Raw genomic sequence first — 20,155 nt, forward strand, 5'->3', positions numbered from 1 at the left:
TCTGTTTTTTATTATTATTTCTTGCCATCATCAGTTTAAATGGCTGAACCAGCTAATTGTTCTTTGATACAATGGCTACAGGAACTCATTTATCTGAACCCCGCACATCTGAAACGGTCTAATAAACAAACAGAGCCTTTCCAGAATACCTAATAATTTCATAATGGGAAAAAACTGATTACATTTTTAATACCTGCAACATCTGCAGTTCTCTTCAAGCTTATTTTCAATGAACACAATGTTCCTCCTGCTGTATATGTGAAAATGCCAATTAGGAAGTACTTCTTTTTCTTCCCCTCCGGGATACATAAAAGATAATGTCCTAAAATATGAGGAGAACAAACAAAGTTAGGAGAGAGGCCAGAGCCAGCACAACAAAACTTTAGCATTTAGTAATTCAGTAACATGTCTGTTAAAACCCATTTGAACAAAATATGTGAAAAATAGATACCAAGGTGCAGGGCTGGGTTCCCCTGCTTTGCAGCTGAAACATGGTTAACACTTTTTCAGAACGATTTGTTTCACCACTCAACCATAACTCACTATGATTCAATGTGGTGATTTAATGGAGAACAATTCCATGCAACGTTGCAAGTTACAAAGAAGCAAAAATGTGGAATGTGATTTTATTGTATTAATTTCTGACAAAACATGTTAAAAAAGAAATTAGAGGCATTTGTGTATGTGTATGAATAGTGCATGTGGTTTGGGATCAAGAGTGAAAATAATCATGTGTTCTGCAACAATAGGACAGGGTGTGTTGTGTCATGTCTTTATTTGTACTTATTTTTAAGTAAATGCATTACAATATAACAGTTTCATATAATGAAGTCTTTTCTCTGAACTGGAGGTCTGGACTTTGAAATGTTTCAGTTTTGTCTCAGATAATGGTTGGAGAAGGCCCCTACATCACAACGGATTTGGCAAATGCGTTTCCATTTCCCCCTTAGTGCGTCAACTATGTCATAAAAGTTGAAAACACATCTCAAGTAAGCGTAAAAACCTTTTTTCTGAAATTGCGGAAGTTATTTAGAATTTTGCCATTTCTATCAACCTTTTCTAATGAGATACTTCAAAAACATTTATTGAGACACAGACAGCGCACTCGAACACACAACGATGGATCTAGCAACAAAGAAAAGTGTTTCAGGTAACAGTATCAGTACAATATCAGTACAGTTCATTTTTAAAAGGCATTAAAAAAGTCTAATTAAATAAAAGTCAACAGGTGATAGAAATCATTTTGGCAGTCCACACACCTGAACAAATCCAAGAGATTTTGGGGTCTGAAAATATCAAGCCCTGGAAATGGACCTGTAGTCAAATCACTTTTGAAAAGTAAAGTAAACATGCTTTTTTCAGTTTGGTGTACGATAATATTAGCTGTAGAATAAATCTGTTTGGTTTGGTGGCTAATTGTGAGATGCAATTTTTAAAATAACTGATAATCAGATGCAATAAATTTCTTCTTTTTTCAGTTTCAGTAATCAAACTTGTTCCACTGTCAGCTAGTCCATCTATAATCGGGCAAAAGCTTAACTTGTGGATTCAGCGTTGTGGGTTCATCCAAGTGAAAAAGAATTATTTTTGCATTTGTTACGAACAAATGAGAAATTTATTTCTCAAAGAATCAAGGTTCACTTCTTTTACATTGTCTGAAAAAAAAACACACAAAGGGAAAATTCTTTAATTCCTTACATTGTGGTTTGGTTATAACAGGCCACCAGAAAAGAAATGTTGGTTTGTGAAGAGGATTGATCTTGCTGCTGAGACTAGATCAGGTCTGTAATGTGTTTCATGATCAATAATAATTCATCTCTCGATCCCTGGCTGCATCCTCTGCCTTCTCCAGATAATTACCAATTAAAAATAATCAAGTTTACCACTCTTGTGCTCTCTGTAATTTAAAAGCAGAGAAAACTACAGGTCAATTGGAAAAATAGCCCTAACCCTACTGAAATAAGATGGATATAACTTTACATTGTAAGAGAAAGAAGTGAAATAAACATATATTGTGGATAAACACAGGCAGCATTGCTGGGTTTTTCCAATGTATGTTTCTGCTAAGGTTGAAATTAAATAATGTCCCTAAAACATTTAGCAAATAAGTAGCATTTTGTAATAGTCTATAATTTTTCTAACAGATACAGGAACTAAAAATAGAAATTTTTTAAATTGTAATTTTATAGGTTATTAGGATTTAAAACATGATCAAAAGAATAAGAAACATTTTAATTTGTCTCATATATTATTCATATAATAAAAGCAAACTATATACATTCAAAGATCCAGTTTAACCGGATCTTTAACATCCATTCATGTGGATTCTAGATGCTTTCCTTCGTTGTTTAATAATAAAATTTGTTCAGAACATTCTTTCACCTGAGCTATGTTCTCCTGAGAAACAGAGGGCATTTTGCACCTGATTTTGCAGACAGTATTCCTCTTTAGAATTCAGCAGAATTAAGAGAAGGGTTTCTGCACAGCAATAAATGGTTATTTGATGAAAATGTTCCCTCTGCTGCCATTGATTGCCAAATTGAGTGGTGATTTTCACAATTTCCTTGTTGCTTGAGTTCATCCTCAAAAGAACAAATTGCCGTGTTGCATAATATAACCACTTTACTTCATCAACATCCACATCTGTCATCCTAATTTTTTTTTCATTTTCCAAAGGGTTGTGGCCTTCTGGTTGTACAATCAAACCATACAGTTTACTGAGAAGCACTGGTATGCCCCAATCAGCTCATGACAATCAAGACTTGAATAGAAGCAACAATGAAATCTTTTGTGATTGTTTCTCTCAACCTCTTAAGTGTCTCACAAATATGTAAATGTTGTTAATCCGAAACTACCACAAAACTTCTCCTTGTATGGGTTAGATTGTTTTCAAAATGTCTGTATGAGTTATGTCACGCATTCCCGAGTATGTATCCACCAATTATTGGTAAGTTACGATTAAAGTTGCAACTTCCGTATTTTGTACTATGCACTGCCGTGTGGGCCATTCCCATTTTGGATACATGTAGTTAATTCATGGCGTAGTTTTATTTTTTGTTGTTTAGTAGTTTTATGTACTATGGAAATAAACACTCAAAATCGTTGGAATATCATGTGAAAATGTATTAAGTTATGTAGCATAATCTGAAAACATTTCACTACTCTTTTTAGGTCGAGTGACTCATTTCATCCAATCAAGTCTTAAGAAATATGAGAGATTATGATTACATTAGACTCAATATAATATACTCCACTGAGCCATCAAAGTTTAATCTATTAAATCCAACTTTCTTATGTTATGTAACCTAAACATCTGTTTAAATTAAAGTCACAATAATACTTAAAATGTATGTAATAACAAAAAAACATTTGTTTCTGCAACTGACTTGATCTTACTTACATGTTCTATTAATAAAGTAGGAATAGTCTTTAAGTTTGTTTCAGATTGTTGTCTACTGGACCAGACCATGTCTTACACCTGACGACTGAGATTTATTATTGTTTGAAGCTTTTGTGAAAAGAAACAAAATACCGTCAAACCGTGATATTTTTACTTTGTATCATTGTACCGTGATCATCTTAAATGGGGACATGCCTATTTCCTTTTTCCATACTTTGAGGGTGCATTCAAAACAAATGCCTAGAACCTAGATCAATTCCATTTCCGTCTACAATTTAGTGAAGAAGAAAGTTGCGCCAACTGTTTGTGTTTTCTTTACAGGTTTTCTTGTAATTTCCTTCAGTGGTTATTGGCGCAGCACCACCACAGGTGAGGAGGGGAACAGTTTTTTCAAAGGATTTGCTTCATTTGACACAGTGGGGTGTGAAAGAACTGCAGCAACTGAAAATGTAACAAATGTTGCAACTTTGGTCCCTCACCGAACTGAGTCTACTGGACTAGTGTGAAAACACCCATAACTATTAACACACAGAACGAAGAGCAGTTTTATTAAATTGATTTGTTGGATTGAATCCAAAAGGAAAGACAAAAGGCACACCCATTGATGTACAATAAACCTCTAAAAATAGGCTCATGTGGATCTTCAATAATAAATAAAAAAACAACAAAAAAATTATCCCTGCATAGAATAGAGGCGAACTGTATCATCAGAAGTCTCTGGCCTTACTCCGAGATCACTTGTAAAGAGAAAGATGTTTCCAGGGCTTATATAAGTCCATTTAATAATGCAGCAGTCCCAGCGCTCACATCCCCCGCCGAAGCGGGTTGCTGTGTGGCGGTGCTCTTATTAAGCACTCAATTAAAGCCGTTCCCAAGGAAGAGGCAGTGTGTGCAACATTGTTTGAATTAGGAAATGTTGGCGGCTCAGACGGTCTGTGAAGACGTACCCCAGAGGAACGCAGTGCCTTGAAACCAAAAGCCTAGAAGTGGCAGATCATCATAAAGTATCACAAAAGCAGGGAAAATGATTTTAATTTGATTGAATTACAAATAGGCCATTTAGAGATTCAATAAGAAAGGATAAATAGAGCAGGAAATGGAGCCGTCTCAAAGAACCATTTAACGGTTTTATTTGGGTTTGGTTTTTTTTGCTTCATCTGAAAAATACAAAGACACTCAGCAATGGGACTTGCAGACAATAGCAACCAGCACTGCTGTATAACCAAGCACTCCAAACACACAGCACCACGAACAAAATGACAATAAGAGCTTACTTTGCTGCAAATTACATTTAATCCACAGTTTGCTTTGACAAAAATTATGATCAGCATAATTATCATGAGTGTATTTCTTCTGTGTTGGGAGAAAGGTTTAACAGGAAACAGAACACAATCGTCAAGATTAGGCCGTTTAGAAAACCTTTCATGCCGTGCATATCTTTTTTGGTCAAAAATAATTCTTTTATTTTTGGAACAAGGTAGGAAGAAAAAGCATGAATGCATTTACAAACAACAGCCACTTTCATACAGTGGGAACACAACTCATCTTTCGTGTTTTGTGAGTATGAATGAAGCATAATCCTGATAATCATATTATTTTTAGATCATTGAGGCCACAAACACCAACATTTCCAGTCTGCTGATTGGCAGACATGTTTTTCTTCGCAACGCCTGCAGCTGGGCTCAACAAACGGCTCCTCTCCCTGATTTATACACGTAATGTCTGGTGGACAGAACACGGTGCTGCTCTGTGGTACTGCTGTATCGAGGACCTTTGCTTATTCAGCATTTATTGTCCCACAGGGGAAATGTCTCCAAGCTGTTTATTAAAAAAAACATTAAAAGAATTCAGGTTAAAACAAGTATGAAAATCTAATGAAAACAGAACAAACACAGCTAAACTGAAACAAGTGGCTTTCTGCTTTCATTTATTCACAGTTAGCTTCATGAAAAGCCCTGTGGAAATTTGACTTTGTCTTGATCCATGAAATATTAAACCGCTGTTGTGGCAGTTTGATTTTTATTTTTTGAGATGAATTATATTTCCTAGAATGTGTAAATATGTTGTTTTTTTCTAACTGAGTCATACTAAAGTTTTGATCAGTATCGACATGGTGGAAAGGAATCCTTTCCAACCTCAAAAGATTTTGACCTTGTCACGAAAGAAACTTACAAAAAGCTGGTCAATAATTACAGGTTTTATTCCTGTAATGCCAACCATGATTTCATTCATTTGTGAGGGTAGAAATCATTTTCAACACGTTATTCACATGAACATTGATATTTTTTGTGCCTGGTCCATTTGCAAAAAGAAAAGTTTTGAATGAATGAAAAATAATTGCTATTACAATTATGTTCATTACTTTTGTAACTGCAGCATATTTTCTGAAGTATTTCATTTATTTTGCCAATGGGGTGTCTTTGTAAAGATTGGTATGTTATTAAAACACTTTTAATAAATGAAAAAAAGACTTGTTTTTAATTTGTTAAAAAATCTAGTCTGAACTTTGCTATTAATGCAGTTTTGCATTAATAACCACACACCACAGTACCGCCATTTTCTCCTTATGTTCATAAGATGCCAGATTCCTGGTGTCAAAAGCAGTGTTGTATAGTAACGAAGTAAAAATACTTCACTACTTTACTTAAGTATATTTTGGAGTACTTCATACTTTCCTCGAGTATGAAAATTTTTGATGACTTTCACTTTTACTTCACTACATTTCCGAACTTAATTGCGTACTTTTACTCCGATACATTTTCAATGTGTGGTTTAGTTACTCGTTACAAAAAAGCGAGAGAGAGAAACAAAGTGTTTTGACCCCACCTACTGATTAGCAAGTAGGCTACCGAACAAAGTCCGTAGCCTGCTTGCCTGGGCTTGTTCATCACCTCCAATAGGATACACCTGTTTCGCTTCTCCCATTGTTGGGGAAATCAGAACACCGTACAGCTGGCGGGTGGGGGGACAAACACAGAAGAGTGCTGCCCGCACTGACGCGGCTCAGGGATTACGTGACACGCAGCGCCGTGCCCTATAATGCACTGTAAGCTATGTAATGTGTTTGAGGCAGTTGACCAAAATCCCGGACAATTTTTAAATTCCCCCCGGACATCTTTTTAGGTCTGAAAAGTAGGACATGTCCGGGAAAAAGAGGACGTCTGGTCACCCTAGTTCAATGGGGGACAGAAGCCATAGCGATAGCAATTTAGACTAAATTTAACGAATATAGGAAAGGCATGCAAGTTCAAAACCACAAACCATTAACATGTGCTACTCTTTAAAACTGGAACAATTTATTAGCAGGTTTCATTTTGCCTGCACTTGGTTGGGTACATTATTTTAAGTTTATTTGACAAGTTTACCAAAATATAAGAAATGTCATTCACACTTGCCTTGTTTTACTTTTTACTTGTACTTTTCATTACATTACTTGAGTACATCCATTTTTACAGTAATTTCCATACTTAAGTACAAGACGTTTCAGATACTTTAAGACTTTTACTCAAGTAACATTTCAGTCAGTGACTTCGACTTTTACCAAAGTCGTATTTTGGAGAGGTACTTGTACTTTTACTTGACTCTGAGATTTCAGTACTTTATACAACACTGGTCAAAAGGGACAGAATCAAATGTTTGACCCACTGATATACCTTAACGGATTGGAGGTTGCCTATTAGCTGCTACAGCTAGCGATGCGCTCCTGCTAATATGCATTGAGTCATGTCCACAATTTGATAACTGTTATGAATATTGCCACGTTCTATGAACAAACAAGGCCATTAGGCCAGTTTTTAATGTTTATTGAACTTTTAAAAATTAAAGTGGCCACAACGAAGGGAAAACAACACCAATAAGTAGGTGTAAAATAACTTTAATAACTTTTTTGCGTGATTGTGTAATATTCCTGATAACCGATATTCCTCACTCAAAGCGTTGCAATGTTGCTTGTTTGATTAACTATAAGTCATGTGATGTCCAAACCAGTAATGTATAACAATGGTTTGACCCAAAGCAATAAAATTCCAATCGCCATGAAAAAGAACTGAAGCTAAACATCTTTGACATTTACGTTAAGAAAAAGGAACTACTGATTGATGACTAAAATCTTTAAACTCATATGTCCTAATATTTTATTTCTGCTATCTCAATAAACACAATTGCAACCACAGGGAAACATGATTATTATTTGATTGATAAACAAAAACAAAATGATTTTGAGAGATATGCCCTTAGACACCCTACAAACTACTGTTTTCATCATTTTCTTTTAAACCATTACAGTGATTCACCAGTACTACAGAACGCAGATTCTCCGGTGAATGAAAAATAAATTTAAAAAAAATATATTTTTTTTAAATAATAAAGAAAAAAAGAAATTCATCATGACCTGTTGATTCCATTTGAGTTTTCAGACAGCACACAGGGAACAGCAGTGGAGACTATACAGACATGACTAACCCAGGGGGTCCAGGCGGATGTAATGTCAACACTTAAATGATATCCTATGATAAAACAAATCAATGTGTAGAATAGAAACTTCCTATGAGTCCTCACACCAAAGGCTCACCAATGTGAAATCTACACAAAACCTACGCCTCCGTTCCTTCTGCTGGGTTTTCCTGAAGAGGCATGAAATAAAAATGATCTTGATGACACATTTCTTCGAAAGGCTACTTCCCGGGGAAAGCATACGATGAATGTTTTATGCCGCGGCTCTAAATGTGCATATCCTGGGGTATTTTTTTCCTGTCACTTCAGTGCTCTGTCACTCCTGACAGGTTCGTTGGCTTACAGCACGTGGCCAAGCGTTAAAGGGCCGCTCCGCTTCCAGCCTTGGGATGTTGGGAGCCGCTGCACTTTGTGTCTCCAAGCAGGTAGTCAAAAACAAAATCCAAAAGAAATCCAGCTGTTATTCTTGACACCTAGACAGCAAGGAACTGTCACCAGCAGGTACTGGCTTGTGCTTTAGCGTACAAACGTTGCATTTTATTTACGTCCAGAAATTTCGTGTATACACAAAACTCTGGAGGACAAAAAGACGATTCTTTTACTTAACTTTCCATAGCCGAGATACCACAGTGGAACATTCCCATTAACAAAATAAAACCTGGACATGTAGGTATTATTCATTTAGTGCAGTGCAAAAGAGCAAAGGGAAAATAAGGCAAAAAAAAAAGTTGAATAACTTAAAACTACTCATGTTCTTTTTTCTCGCTCTGTCGGTCACGCCGGCAGTCGTTGACTGTGCGTGACCGACAGAGCGATTTTAGATCGGGCATATTCAACACACCACCACGTAACACACCACACACTGCAGGACGTTGTAAGACTGTCGTAAAGGGAAAATCGGGGCAAAAAAAAAAAGGCTTTAGCAGCAACACCACTATATGTATCAGAATTCAACACGCAAAAAAACATGCAAACATTTCCACATAAAGAACATAACATTCATTGTGTTACAGTTTCGTGCTAGCAGTTCTAAGGTCAACTGAGACTTTATTAATGTTCCTAAACATAGCTAAAAGCAACGATACAAACCAGTGCAACATCTCTATTGCCGTAAGCTAAGAAAAATATTCAGCAAAATTACCCGAAAGACAAAACTTGCACAGAGCTGAGAGAAACTGCTGTATTTTTACTCACGGTTATCAAATCCTGGAATCCCATGGCTATTTGCTAATCAAACCAGTTACACACATCTCTTCCTATCATCATTTACAAAAAAATAAATAAAGTTATGATCAGATGTCAGTAATGTCTCCTTGATGCTGCACTATTGAGTGTAGAAACTAGGACCAAGATGAGGATTAATCCTAGTAGCTGAATCCTTGTAGGATGAAGCAATTCTCTTTTTGCCTCTCCTTGTACATCCCTTTAGAATAAGTTCTGCTCTTGTCAAGTCAGATTACAAGTGTGGAAGCGATCACTGAGAGCATCACTGGAGCTGCTCCTTTAGTCTGTCTCATGCAGGCCTATATAAATCAACAGACCGATGCGCATGAATAGTGCTTACTGTGTCATTATTCCCCCTTATTTTAAATGTCTAACAAATTACACCATTAAACAAAGTGTTATTAACAAAAATTAGTGTAATAATATGAAGACATTTTGGCAGATTTTAATAAAAATTTCTGAGAGTAGATAATAGTGAGTACAAAAGCTAAAAGACAAACTAATGAATTGAATGCCAACCACTTATTTTATATACATTATAAACTAAATTTGTTTAATTCAAACTTATTAAGTAGGTCTGTTACGGTAACCAATTTTGCTGGGTGATGCATTGTCCCACAAATTATTATACCACTGAAAAATCAAAAAATACTTTAATTTCTAAATAATTTTTCACATTAGAACTGGAAAACATTTTCAATATACAAAAGAAAACTAAACAAATAAAGCAACACTAATTAAAATTGATTATGAAGTCTCTGTAACCAAAATTGTATTTAAAAAATAATAGTAATTTAGCGTAGGCAGAGAAAACAGGCAAAAGAGGCAGGTAGTGCAGACCAAATACTTTGTACTGGGTGTCAAATGTTTTCAACGATATTAAAAGGGAGCATCCCAGTGGACAGCAATCATCAATGAGATGCATTATTTAACATGGGATTAATTGATTTATTGCTTATTTTGACAGGCTTACTCTTAAGATCATTTTGATAATCTAGTTTGTCCTCAAAAGTTGGGGGAAAAAAAAACAACTAAAAGTAAACCAGTTAAAGAAGAAAATTACTGAGTCGAAAGCATAAAATTTTATTGAAATAGTAGCAAACTTTTTAAATCATCTTAGTAAGATGATATCTAAAAGTTTTCCCCGAAGATCCCCGCTAATATATGTGGTTTATTAGGAATGACTGCCACAGGGTTAAATCCCATTTTTTTTTGACTGTGCCTGTGAACAGTGACAATACCACTCCGATTCAAAGGGTGGCGCCAAACATGGAGAAGATAGAAAAACATAACTACTATGATACACTGAGGAAACATTAAATTTTTTTCTATTGTTCTTTTCAGTATTTTTCTTCTCTTTTTTATCATCAGTGTACAAGCTACTGCACTGTCATCTTCTAAGAGATTGGAGAGAAAATTGTATATCTCTGAGTGCAACAACTATTCGACAATGGCACAATGTGAGCCAGCATGTGTTGGTGAGGTCAACGTGACACAAATACATGAACATGGAAAAATATTACAAGGCCTTCGAGAAGCATACATTCCAAGAAAGTTTGACTTAAGGCTTATCAACCGTCACTAAACAAGCTGAAGCTAAATGAAAACTTTCAATACTTCCACCAACATATTTATATTTCTAAAAACCACTACCCTAATGACAATTCCTAAGTGTCATCAAGTATATATATATATATGTATATATATATATATACTGTATATATACACTGAAAAGATAATGCAAAAGATAAAACAACACACAAAACTTAACACTCTTTAAGATTGAATCAACATTTTTAGGTAAGTGTAGGTATGATAAGAAAAATAGTTCTTACCCTCCCCAAGCAAAATTAGTTCCGATTGAACACCAAAAAGAAGATATTGCCCTCCATGTAAACAATGTAACATGTCATGGAACAGTGAAAGTTGACAAGACCTCCACAGAAAGATGTCCATCATCTAAATATGGTTAAGAGATGATAATAAGATGACCAAGTATATATTCAACATATTTTTTAAGCTATATTCAGAGGAGTACTATGGTCTAGCAAAGGTTAAATTTTTCAATGTATTTTACAAAAAGATAAAGATAGCCAAGTATGACTTTCAACATTTTTAAACTAAATTTAGATGAGTATTATGTTAAATTTTGAACATATCTTACAGAGAGATGAGGACTGACTAACCTGACATAACAACAAAAACACAATGCAGGTACCTGGACCCCATGGATGTCCAGTGACTGGCATAGAATTGACCCACAAATTATCTTTGATTTAAAATTGGAGTATTCTATTGGTTAATATTTAGCACTCCCAGAAATTAGTTTTTATAGTGTACAACTGTTGATTTGTGTTTGTGGAGCAAAACAACTAAAGTTATAGCTTCCACTTGCTATGCCAGTGACCAGACGCACAAATCCCATAAACGTATCATGATAGCTTTACACTGCAGTGCTGCCCGTTAGACACTGGCTATGAAACCTGCTCTAATCCATGTCACCATGACCCGAACCAGCATCACCAAAATAAAGACAAAACTATTTTTTGGATTTTATTTATATCCAAAATATGAGTACGTTACTTGTAAGGGTCAACAATTGGCTTAAAAACGAAGTTTGTTTTTATGCTCCGCGTTCGTCCCGTTCGTGCAGGGGACACCCGGTCACTGGCGGCGGCGGCACTCAGTGCAATCTGCGGGGATTATGGCACTGGAAGGGAGGGTCAACAGCCGGCGGGATTAGCCGAACATCTGCAGCGATCGGAGAGACGCTCGCAGATTTAGATTACTTCGCATCCAACATGATGACGGTCCCACAACAAAGTAGACACGAGCAAATGAGATCAGTACGACGGAGAATTTCAGAGAAAGGCAATCCCGCCTCTTCACACAGCCTCAAGGTTTTAATGTAATCTGGGAAAACTTGAGATAATTCTCTGGCATTGGTTTCAGATCTTTGAGTTTAATTTTAAGGTACGCTTAAGAACTAATTTTAATTATTATTAATAATAATAATAATAATAATAATAATAATAATAATAATCTTACCTGTTGTGTGTTTTTTCTTCCAGGAAATCACAGGCACAGAGTAATCCGAAATTTGTCGCCAAACTAAATGTCTCACTTGTGGCGCTCCGGGCCACAGAAACAAAGAAAAAAAAGATAACGAAATAATAATAACAGCGTCTCTTTTACGGCTTGTGCGCAAAACAAGAAGAAGAAAAAACACGCTTCCGCTCCGCTTTTTGCTTTTGCGTGGCCCCCCTCCTGAGCCGCTACTCTGCATCCATCGCCGGCTCTCCCTGCCTCCGTCCTCCGGGTCGCTCCCTCTCGGTGTCAGCAGCGCGGGTCGAGGGCGGTGCGCAGGCGTCTCGCGGGTAGCATATCGGGTGTGGGGTGGGGGAGAGAGAAGTGAAGCCTCGGTGTGCCCACTCACTCAGATGCGTCAGCTCTCCCTTCCTTGACTCCCCGCCTGCCCTCCCCTCTTTTGCTCCGGTCCTCGCAGAGCGCGGCGCGGGACGCACGCAGGAGAAAAAGCCCGAGAAGGGAAGCGCAAAAAGCGAAAGCGATGTCTTGTCTGTCTCCCCTCCCGAGCAGCCTCCTGACTGCTCCGGCCATCCAAGCGGAACAGCCTTCCCTCTCTTTCTCACTCCCTCCTCCTGCAAGTACTTCTCCTCCTTTCTTCCCTCCTCCCCTCCTGCTACTGCTTCTGGGATGTCCTAGCTGCTCAGGATATTAATGGACCAAGTACCTGTCAGCTTGGCTGTGGCGCGGGAAATTCCTGTTCGCAGCAACAGAATATTTTATTCTCATATTTATCTGAGCAAACTCGAACGTAGCATAAACATTTGATGTGCAGGCACACCCTCATCACTAACAGGTGTTTACTGAAAATGCTGTTTGTGACAATAGTTGAACATCACAGAAGTGTGAAATCAGCCTTGGTTGGAACTGAAGATGGCAACTGCTGAAAATGAGAAAATTAAGTGTAATTATGAGAAGGTATAGTGTTCTGTAAAAGGCACCCAACCCCTTGAAGTATGAAAAGAGTTGAATTATGTTTTGGTAAAAGATATATAAAACAAATTTGTGCAAAACAATAGAAAGGAAAAACGACAAAAGCACCTAAAGATCAAAGGTTTAATGACATATTAAATTTAAATAAAAAGTATCAGTATCAGTGATACTGGCGCTGTACGTACTTGGTGTCTGATTGATGCCAAAAAATAATAATCATATTGCACAAATAACTATGACATCAAGATTTCAAAAGTCAGAGCAGTTTTTAAAGTATCTCTATGAGATCATTTTTTTCAGACATGATTTGCCAGTCTACTTACTGTGATTAATGTAAACCTGCTGTCACTCTGTTTCCTTCTGTCAATGCATAAATAAAGTCCAGAAATCTTTCCAATCTAAACCGTACTATTTTCAACTTACAGCTGTCATTTACACCAATATTATTGGTTTCTCATATAAAACAAAAGCACAGGAAGGTTTTTCCTCACTAACCACAACGCACAACTTTTCACCTCCATATTTACTCCTGTTGGCATTTATACTGATACAATCAGACAGTTAGTGAACTGCCATTTTCTAATCTCAAGTTTGGCATTTTAACCGTGCTTGCTAAAGTAAGCACAGTGAGGCAAAGATGTGGGAGGGTGATAGTAAAACCTGAACAAACCAAAACATATGTTTATCATGAATAAAATAATTATTTTATTTTTAAAAAGACCGTCAGAGCACTTATCAAAAGGAGTGATTGTAGCCAAAGATTTCCAGAGCCACAACTGGGAATGAGCTGTTTTAGTCTCAAGGTAGTCTCTAATGACATAATCAGAATCATTTGGGTGTAAAATAAAAAAAATATTTGAACACAACTATCAGTTTTAGCTGCAACATAAATACAGTTGGGGAAAAAAAAGAATTAAATATTCATATCTTTTAAAGGAAATCTAAAGATATATTCCTTTCTGATATATTTTTCTACTTATATTTGTAGAAAAAAGTGACAAGTTAATACCACCAACAAACCTCACTTTTTCATTCAGTAGAAGTTGAACAAAAACAGGCGGGGCGGTGGCAGAGGGGTAAAGAGTGCGACCCAGGTCCGGAGGCCTCGGTCCTCTAAGTCAGTGGTCCCCAACCCCAGGGCCGTGGACCAATTGGTACCGGGCCGCTAAAGAAATAAATAAATATTTCTGTTTTATGTATTATTTGAGTCTGAAGGGTCTTTTATTTTGAAAATCCTTTAACCGGATTCTCTCGGTTATGTCTTGCGCGCCAATATTGAGTCCATAAGCAGCAAAATGAGTAACAAACAGATCAGATTCTTTGGAAAGTTTCTTTGCGAAGGGAAAAGGCCCAGAGAAGAGACAGGAGAATGGATTCATCCCGGTAGATGATTCTCATAGTCCAAGCTCTGCATGATATGGTGACCGACTCGTTAATGAGGGAATGAAGCTTCAAACTGCTTCGCCACATAGAGACCAAACTCCCTGTGAATAAAGAATACTTCGGGTGTCATTGTCTCTCATCACTCCCAGATGGAACCGTCTCGTTGCAGAGAAACAAGGTCAGGGCTCCCATTAGTCGTTATACATTTTACTTAGTCATTTTTGTGGCACATCTGTATCTTATTTTGAAGGGATATGTAAACGTTACCATAGCGACCAGAGTCATAGAGTGTTAAGGCAGTAGTAACATAACCACATATAATAAACATATATAAAATGACCTTTACATGTAGTAATAAACATGTCCACATATCACCTCCAATGTCCACTGGACTCTCAGTTGCCAGGTCAACTGTTTGGGATTCCCCTCCGTTCTTACGTCATCGCGCTTTCTGATTGGCTACCTGTCACATTCAACAGGCTGTGTTTCACTCCCAGTCAGGAAAAACCCCACAGGCTGCGATAATCGGGCCAAGACAATGTTGATATTTAACACATCACGTAACACACCACACACTGCAGGACGTTGTAAGATTGTCGTAAAGGGAAAATCGGGGCAAAAAAAAAAGGCTTTAGAGGGAACACCAACATGCAGAAGCATTATCTAACTGTTCCTCCCCTCCCCCCTTCCCGGGCCACAGCAAAATTGCTAAGTCTTGACCGGTCCGCAGTAATAAAAAGGTTGGGGACCACTGCTCTAAGTGACCGTCCTGGTTTGAGTCCCGGCCTGCTAACCTTTGCCGCATGTCTTCCCCCTCTCTCACAACTTGCTTTCTTGTCTATTCACTATCAAATTAAGGCCACTAGAGCCAAAAAAAGAGAAAAAAAGCATTTTTTTCTTCAGCAGGAAAAAATGTGAGACACCCTTAGAAGCTAGTCTAACATCTGTGAGGCTCTTCTGGTGGCCATTTGTTGGTCTCTGACAGTCTGAGGAAGGTTCGCCTCATTCCTAACAGTCAGCTGTGGGATTTTGAAGGGTTTCTTGCCTGTTCAGCCTGTATCTAGTCACGCTGAAATATCTATAACCTTGATCTTATTCATTGCTGAGTGCAAACATCAGAGAGTTAACCACAGCTGCTGTGGGCTGATGTCCCACTGATAACAGTGAGGAACTGACTGGTTAGACTGCAGTGCACACCTTGCCAAAATGTAACAAATGTTGCAAGTTTGGTCCCCAAGCGAACACTGGACTATTAGTTATGAAAACACTCTTTGACTATCTTATGGAGCCCGTCTGGTGACATGGCAGAAAAAAGTCATGGCCACAACTTAATATCTAGGGGCCCCGGCTAAAAACATTGCAACGACTAGTTTAATTACGTGGGAATGACTTAATTGTAACAAGTTGTGGCCATAAGTTTATTTGTAGTTTTTTTTCTCCCATGTATTGTCTTCATCCTATCTGACTCAGCTGGAACTATTTTGCAAAGAAGAGTGGACCAAAATGTCACTGGATATGCAAAGCTGGAAGAGCCACAAACCTACAGACTTTCTGCTGTTCAGCAGGAATATATACTTTTGCATGGCAGTGTTTGTTTAATTAGAAACTATATGAACATTGTGATTCTAGCCCATCCACGTAAACTCATCTGTTATGTGTAATGTAAATTACATTTTTCTGAAACAGAAAAATTTGCTTTTTAATTTTCAAAAGATATAATATTAATCTGGAGTTCTTTTATATTACATTTCATATTTTGGAAGCTTGATAAATCATTTTCTTTTACATGGAACCCATTTGTAAGTTCATCTAGGATTTCATAAGGTTTTATATTCCTTTCCTGCTGCAATGTTTTATGTTAATCAAAGTAATCTTTTTGGCTGTTCCAACAGCCATGTTGTGTTTTAGAACAGCTTTCAAATGTGAAGTTCAGCTTGATACCGCTTTTATTTTGCAACCCATCAAGACTCCGCATGCTTCACCATTACTACACACACACGCACACATTGTAACACACAAGTCTTTTTCTAGGTCATACAACAACAAACGCCCTCACAGATATGAGGTAAGTGGGGCAAAACTTAATCAAAATGAATCCGGCTCCTGGCTGATTTGTGTTTCTTAAAACACGCTAAAGACAGAACGAAGGAGAACAAGGGAAAACTTTTTTTGAAAGAAACTTTTCCGAAAAGTTCTCCAAAGAAGAATAACATTTTCGACATGATCTCTGATGAGTTCAGATTCACGAAGGTGCTTCTCCCAGCAGGAGCGTTTCAAGCATCCTCCTTGAGAAAACGTGGAGACCACCCACGGGTCTAAGAAATGGATTTGCATTTGGTTCTCTGAGGTAGGAGCAGAGATATTCATACTAATATATTAATATTACAACTCATGCAAAGTACATAACACATAGATTTGAAGTAAAACAAAGTTACTACAATATTTATGCTGCAACATTAATAGAAATACATTTTTAATGAAGATAAATAAATGAATAGAGACTATAGTTTTAAGTATCAATGAAGCAATTAGACTACAAGAAAAACTCTCCCATTCCATTGCAGGTATACCAGTTAACATGAAAACGGCACTTTAATAACCAGTGAGACTAACAGACACAATCAAAACAGCCAAATAGCAATATCACCCTGTGAAACAACACAAAAATAGTTTAAATTAGCATGTAAAATCCAGCCCCTTTTTCTACGCTGCGCTTCGTCCAGAGGGTCTGGGAGCTCGGCTGTTGAGAAACGATTGCTTCCTGGAGGCGTGGAATTTTTAAACTTTACCCACTAATGTTTACCTGTGATGTATGTAATGCACCAAGTCAAAGCTATGAAGCTGACCAGAAATTGCCTGCGCTGTTAACAACCATCATCCACTGCAAAGAGAGAAGTACCGAAGCAAATGAGACCGCCGTTTAATGTCTATTCAATATTTGGAAGTGTGACCAACACGAACTGAACGGCTTCATTCACTTCCTCAGATGCCAGTGCTAACTCTACAGGCAGAATATACTTCTGAAACAGCACAGAAAATCGACCTCATTGTTCACAACTTCACCTTCTGTTTCCTAATTGGCCCAGTGGAAAATCTACCGGAGGAATCCAAATAAACGGGAGAAAAGCCAGACTAAAGCAAGATGAGAATTGAGCAGAATGCACAGAAAGGTAATGGCCAGGCTGAGTCCAAATAGTTTGATTTGTATTTTTTCACTTTCTTCCTTTCCTTCTTACAGAAAAATTCTGTCATGTTTATGTTCGACTTCTCATAATACATTGTTGCAAGGTAATGAAAAAGTATTGCATGGGAATGCAGTACTTTTGCAATGTAACGCAAACAAAAAGATTAGACATAATTATGTAAACCATTTTTCATGAAGAACTGAGTATTCAATGGTATGTTTTAACTGTTCCATGACTATGTGACATTCATGGCAACAGGAGCGAATGTTAGATGCATATTCATCTGTAAAAATGTTGCACCATCATAAAAACCCCTACAAGTCATCCATCTTTCTCTGCAGCTTTTCAATTATTGGAGAAAAGAATTGCTCCCTTCATTAAGCCACAATGTTCGAATCAGATCAATATTTGCACAGAAAATCGACAGGGAACAGAGGGCCAGGAGGTCAAACGGGTACGTTGCCATTTCTGAATCCCACGGCTTAATCAATAAACGGATTCTCTCTACGCCCGTAGAGAGCTGTGGTGTTGTCACTGATTCCATGTGACAAACTGGCACGGTCACACCGGCAGGCAGGGTGTGTGTGGGGGTGTGCATGTGTGTCATCCCTGAACCACAGAAGTTTGCATATTCACTCAGCCTGTCAGCGGTAAAGAAGCACAGTCTATCAGCAGGACGTCTGAACGAGGGGATTGTCTGCGAGGTTCGGCTTGAAATGTTTTAAAGAGCTCAACTGCATGAAACCAAGTAGCTTTGACAAGTCATTCCCACACTGCGTTTCTCTGCCCCACCAGACATGTGACCATCATTCAGTGGGGCTTTCAGACTTCAGAGGGATGTGGTATGTCTGCTTCGTTTTAAAATGTCACCGTTTGTTTCCTTCGTCTTTAGGGAAGACCTTCGGTGATTTGCACATCAACTCTCTGGAGACATAAACAGTGTTAACCACATGGTCAGATGAAATATTTCAGCTGACGGCTCCATCACCGGAGCTTAATACTGTGGCACTTTTTACCAAATTATTATTTTGTTTAGGTACCAATTGGATCCAACTTTCATAGGTGATGCAATCCACTGTTGGTCCCAAATGTAATAGAAACAGTATGTACACGCCTACACACATATATATACACACACATTGAAAAGTGAACTGTTGACCCGCACTTGTATCAGAGATGTGACTGCAGGAGACTTCTCAGAATTTATTCCCCATGGAGTCTACATTTATAACGATTTCAACAAGCAAATTTACTGTAAGTCTGTAATAAATGTCTTTATGGCTCCTGGGTTATTGGGAGCCTTAATAGCGCCACATCACATTTTCAGACTCTCAAACTGCGATGCAAGTTATATAAAGACTGGTCACAGCAGAGCTACCATAAGGAATGACTATGATTAAACAGTTCAGTTAGAAATATCTTTTTTTCCCTCAAAATCTGAAATATCAATGAAATTAAACAACAAATAGGCATTTATTAAGATATAGTGCAATCTGAAAAAAATGCATACTACTTGAAGGATTTCAGATTTTGTCATGTTACAACCACAAACCAGTGTTTGTGTTGGGGTTTTATGTGAAAGGCAAGTCTGTCTTGCCTTTCACATTTCTACACAATTCTGATTGTCATCTCCTTTTATTGCTCTGTCTAGGTTTTCTCCCATTGAGTTGGATTTCTCTGGTTGATCTTCAACTGGGCCGATTAGCAAACAGAAGGAGACGTTGTGAACGGTGTTGATTTTCTTTGCTTTTTTAGAATTGCCTGTAGTTTTGGCAATGGCATAGTGGAGGAAGTGAACAAATTAGTTCAGTCCATGTTGGCTACGCTTCCAAATATTGAATAAGCATCAAGAGCCACCTTGTTCGGTTAGGTAGTTCTCTCAGGCAATTTCAGGTAAGTTTCATAGTCAAACTAGCATATTACATGCATCATGGCTGAATGTTAGCAATTGGGTAAAATTTAAGTCCACACATGCAGGAAGCAATTGTTCTCAATTGTTGAGAGTCCAGACCATCTGTAGGAAGCGATCCATAGAACAAGGTGCTGGTTGTTACCAGAGTAGTAAAAGACAATTAACTAGTAGCTCTTAATTATGAAGCACATGGAAAAAGAAACTCTCTTAACTTTAATGGCAGTAAATAAAACCCACCGTAATCAAATGCCTCATGGTTACAATCTGGCCATTATGGAAGTGTTGCAAGAAGAAAAGTATGAAAAGTCTCAAGACATGAGCTGGTGGAAGAAGGTGTTGTGGTCAGACACTTTTTGTGTGACGGAAAACTAAAACATTGTATCATCTTGAATACAATGCTACTCCAGGGTGGAAATGCATGGCACAATTTAAAATCTTAAGTAAAAAATGAAGGAAGTTATTACTTTTCTTCCTCATCACATTGTGCTCTACTTTGTGTTACGTTATCACATAAAATCAGAATGAAATATAATGAGGTTCTTGGCTGAAGCAACCTGAGAAGTTTAATGGGATTCAAGTAAT

At 37.6% G+C, this 20,155-nt stretch overlaps 1 protein-coding gene across 2 annotated transcripts in view; it reads right to left on the bottom strand.

The window, feature by feature from the left end:
* Window positions 1–12,730, bottom strand: part of cntn4 (contactin 4) — a 242,934-nt gene extending 230,204 nt beyond the window's left edge. For both annotated transcript variants that reach the window (XM_032549067.1, XM_032549066.1), the window contains exon 1: window positions 12,125–12,730. In XM_032549067.1, the coding sequence (XP_032404958.1) occupies window positions 12,125–12,362 (238 nt within the window). In that variant the 5' untranslated portion in view covers window positions 12,363–12,730. The remainder of the gene's footprint in view (window positions 1–12,124) is intronic.
* Between the last annotated feature and the right edge of the window lie 7,425 nt (window positions 12,731–20,155).

This window comes from Xiphophorus hellerii, chromosome 20, assembly GCF_003331165.1.
Source record: "Xiphophorus hellerii strain 12219 chromosome 20, Xiphophorus_hellerii-4.1, whole genome shotgun sequence".
In the NCBI taxonomy this organism is placed as follows: domain Eukaryota; kingdom Metazoa; phylum Chordata; class Actinopteri; order Cyprinodontiformes; family Poeciliidae; genus Xiphophorus; species Xiphophorus hellerii.